The sequence below is a fragment of the Dipteris shenzhenensis genome, chromosome 2, assembly GCF_047967505.1.
Source record: "Dipteris shenzhenensis isolate YYH24624 ecotype China chromosome 2, Dip_SZ_1.0, whole genome shotgun sequence".
Lineage (NCBI taxonomy): Eukaryota > Viridiplantae > Streptophyta > Polypodiopsida > Gleicheniales > Dipteridaceae > Dipteris > Dipteris shenzhenensis.
In genome coordinates, this window is record NC_141597.1 from 20,122,217 (window position 1) to 20,126,183 (window position 3,967).

A 3,967-nucleotide genomic window follows, 5' to 3' on the forward strand; every position below is an offset into this window, starting at 1 on the left:
CATCTCTAGTGGAGTTTGTTACATTGTGGCCTAGGCACTAGGCTTCTTTATTACAAGAATCTATAATGGAACTTCCAAACAAAACTTTAAACCTTGAAAAACAATAGTAGCTATGAATTAATTACACCTATACAGAACACATTTATACCACATATTTTAGTTCTTGATAATTGTGGATATTGCAAGCCCATATATATATATATATATCACTTAGTTCTCATGGAACAACAAAGAATTTGAATATTGTTTGGTTTTGCGAGTATGTTGCAACCTTTTTAAATTTGACACAAAAGTCTCTTGATCAAGTTGTATGATAATCAATCAGTACATTTTTCTAATAACAATTGTTACAAAGTTAAACTTGAAAAGTAGAAAGTAAATACATCCTTTTTACGGCTTAATAACCTTATGCTAAGTGGGATGGGAAACGTGATAGAACATGGCATGATGTGCTTTTATGCAAGTGACATTATGAATAGTAAAAAGTAGCAATAAAATGCAATTTTCTAATTGCGTAAAATTTGAGAGAGAGAGAGAGAGAGAGAGAGAGAGAGAGTACACACAATAGGAAAGGTTGCAATCAACAAAAGGATGGTAAGATGGATGCACATTTGATTAAAAGAAATATTACAAATGGGGGTTCTGCCAAGAGAGGCCACATATGGTCATCAAGTCACTCACCAAATTGGGAGATAGCAATTGAGTTGGGAGATATAAGTGAAGCACTTGAGGATATCATAGAGAGTCATGAAGTCACCCACCATCTTTTGGGAAGTGAATGGGGGAGAGAGAGAGAGAGAAAGAGAGAGAGAGGGGGGGGTGGGGGTGGGGGGGGGGCTTTTAAATAAAGAAAAGGCAGCAATAATGGGGTTGTGGGGGGACGAATCATATGGAGAGACCACGTGAGGTAGCGTGGGAGGGGAAAGTGATATTAAAAAAAAGATGGTGGTAGGTTGTAAGTGGGCGAGACAGGGGGAGGTCTTTTCATGTACAGAGAGCACAAGCTGGGAGGGGACAAAGCAAAGGGACTAAAATAAACACAAAAACACTACTAGTATCCAAAGATCTACAAGTATTGAGGTTTAAGAGCGAAAGCCAAAGCGGTCCAAGGCAGCCTCCATGTCAGCAAGAAGGCACATAATGTCTTGGGGCACAGCATTGTTATTAGGGCAGCTAATAGCGGTATTAATGCTTGTATTAGTAGTAATATGAGATGGATTATTACTGTGGTGGCGGTGCTGGTGCGGCGCTCGCGGGGTGTGAGAATAGTAGTGGAGACTTGGCGGCGGCTCTACAAATAGAGTGGCCGCTACATTTGGCGGGGGAGTGGGACGAGTGGCTAAATTTGGCGGCTGAGGTGGCGCTGAGATGGCGGAGCGGCAGCACGGGCAGCGCGGCACGTGGCGCTGCTGCGCCTGGCCCTGCTGCAGCCACGGGGACAGGCAAGCGGAGTGGAACACGTGGCGGCACGGCAGGCGGAGCAGGGCGTGAGTTGGCAGCAGGATGTCCAAACAGACAGCGCAGAGGTCGGGGACGTCGCCGTCGTCGTCGGCGCCGCCGCCAAATTGGTCCGCCTCCAGATCTAGAGGCAAAAGGGCCAGATCTAGAGGAGCGGCTATAATACGCTTGGTCTGGCCATTTTCTTCGTTATCGTCTTCTTCGTTATCGTCGTCGTCGTCTTCTTCATCATCTTCTTCGTCTTCTTCATCTTCATCTTCTTCTTCCTCGAGTGCTTCCGTTGTTGCCCCTGCTCTTCTTTCCGTGGCTATGGCGCTCCTGTAGCTGCACTTCCTCACCACCATTGACGTCTCCTCTATGTAATTTGCTTGCTCCTGTCGCCTCTGTTGTTGTTGTTGTTGTTGTTGCTGCTGCAGCACCTCAGTGTTTTCCCCCCCCTGCTCCCCTTCCTCCCTCCGAGCCAACCAGTCCCTTATCCTTGCCTCCATCACCCCTCCATGCCTCCAAAACTCCCCATCGTCCCCCAGCAAATACAGCTCCTGCCTCCCCCCGCCAGCTTCTTCATTGTCGACGTCTCTTTCCCTGCCACCACCCACCCAACCCAACAACAACACGCAACCACCACCAGTACTCAGAATCGATTCTCTGAGTTCAGGTCTACTCCTGCCCAACACCTACGAGCCTCACACAGTATCTCTCCCTTTCTCTTGCGCAACAACTCGGTTGCAGCTAATTCGCATGCCGAACAGAAAACGCAGTCATTCGTGGATCTATCGAATGCCGTCCCGCCCCCCTCCCAAAAATAAAGAAAATTCCGTTCACGAAAAGCAATTCGATTGCCGAATACAAAAAAGCACGAACTAAGGGTAGAATTACAACCGTGAATCTGCTGCTCCCAGCGTCTCGTCTATTAGCTCCCATACGTCCAGCGTCTTCCCACGGTTGTCTCTCTCTGCGAGCTGCAAACGAACACATTACAGTCAGCCTAGCTCTTCAATTCCACGCCGCACTGCCTACAAACTGTTAACATGACACACTCCATGGTACTAACCATCCTACCGTTCTACAGTGGCGCGATTATACCGTTCTACAGGGAACTTAGGAGTTCCCAAAGCTTTGCTCACAGTCAAATTTGGAGCGGATCTATAGTATCACAACGCAGGTATAATACTTCAAAACTTTCCTCTGGACTCGCGAGTCACTACGTGAAATGCACTCACTATTTCACCCAGGTGCAGATTGTGCGCCAAAATACTTACAGGCGTACAGCGCCCCCGCTTATAGAGTCTAATTGCGCTACCTCTCCCTAATTTCTGTGCCTAGCTTGTCACCACTAATTCCCAGCAAATGTACCCGGAAACCGCATCACTCAAAATTTCTGAGCAGCATTTTAGTGAAGCCCAAGATCGGGCACAATCAGCTACAAGATCGAGCTCCATCTCGCATGAGATCCCATCTAAGCTCAATTAGCACTCAGCTGCCATGTCCGCTTGGTTCAAACATGATCCAGAACAGAGCTGAATTACCTCATCTGGACGGCAACCAAGTGATTAACCAAAACCAGGCAACGAAGGACAAACTACCCCATAGACCAACCGAACACGACAGTAATTTGCCTCTCAAACGCAACCTAAACAAGCCACTGACCCGTGACAGCCCCAAACAAACCAAAACGAGCCAAAGGAAGCGACAATCTCGATCAAACACGAAAGGGAAGCAAAGGGCAAGCGAGCTAACTCTGGAATGCAGGATTTGCCAAGGGCGGAGGCTTCCCCAGCACCAACTGCGCTCACTACTGAAAGCCATGAAGGAGAGGCCAATTCTTCAAGCTGAGAAAGGCCGCGAGGGCATGGGAGGAGATGGATCAGAAGGAGCAAGAGCTCAAATGGGCGTTGGTTGGGCGAGGATCTAGGGGGTCCCGAGGTCTGATAAGCCACGGAAAGAGGCTCATCGACAAGACCTGGGAATTCAGGCTTTTCTATATGGAGTGCGTGAGTTGGAGAACTAGTAATAGTGTCACGGTTTCAGTTCCCTTTCCCCATAAACCGCCGACAAGTATAGATGTAAAGAAGCCCAGCTGTTTTTCGTGCTATTGAAAACACAGATATCTGACGAGCATCCCCTGCATTAGAACTTTCTCCCCCTTCTTTGCTTACGATCGAAGCCACATTGCATGTGAGCTCTTCTTGGTTTCCACAACCACCCTCTCTCCTTAAACACAGGGCAGAAAGTTCTACTACCCTCTCTAGGCATGAACCACACACGATGATGCACGCCCTCTCTCTCTCTCTCTCTCTCTCTCTCTCTCTCTCCTCGTTGCTAAAATGTGGGTTGTGTGAGCTTGCATGCACGTGCACGCGTGCCTATGGACTACTCGCCTTGGACAAAGGAACTTGGGGTTTATGTTATGATGTGAAAAAGCCCCTCATCTCTACCACAATGTGTGTGTGTGTGTGTGAGTGAGTGAGAGAGAGAGAGAGAGAGAGAGAGAGAGAGAGAGAAAGACAAA

At 47.9% G+C, this 3,967-nt stretch overlaps 1 protein-coding gene across 1 annotated transcript; it reads right to left on the reverse strand.

Moving 5' to 3' along the window:
• Positions 1-604: 604 nt before the first annotated feature.
• Positions 605-3,561, reverse strand: LOC147904451 (uncharacterized). The gene is made up of 3 exons (XM_087394393.1): positions 3,196-3,561; positions 2,338-2,417; positions 605-2,040 (listed from the first exon to the last, which is right to left on the reverse strand). Exons 1-3 carry the CDS (start codon positions 3,262-3,264, stop codon positions 1,083-1,085), a joined length of 1,107 nt encoding a protein of 368 aa, XP_087250519.1. The 5' UTR covers positions 3,265-3,561; the 3' UTR covers positions 605-1,082.
• Between the last annotated feature and the right edge of the window lie 406 nt (positions 3,562-3,967).

What these genes read in the sequence shown, in the direction of transcription:
- LOC147904451 (XM_087394393.1), bottom strand. Translation starts at nt 3,264, where the DNA reads ATGGCTTTCAGTAGTGAGCGCAGTTGGTGCTGGGGAAGCCTCCGCCCT. An exon ending in GGCAAATCCTGCATTCCAGA is followed by an intron (nt 2,418 to 3,195) that starts GTTAGCTCGCTT and finishes GTTCGTTTGCAG; the next exon opens with CTCGCAGAGAGAGACAACCG. An exon ending in CTGGGAGCAGCAGATTCACG is followed by an intron (nt 2,041 to 2,337) that starts GTTGTAATTCTA and finishes GGGTGGTGGCAG; the next exon opens with GGAAAGAGACGTCGACAATG.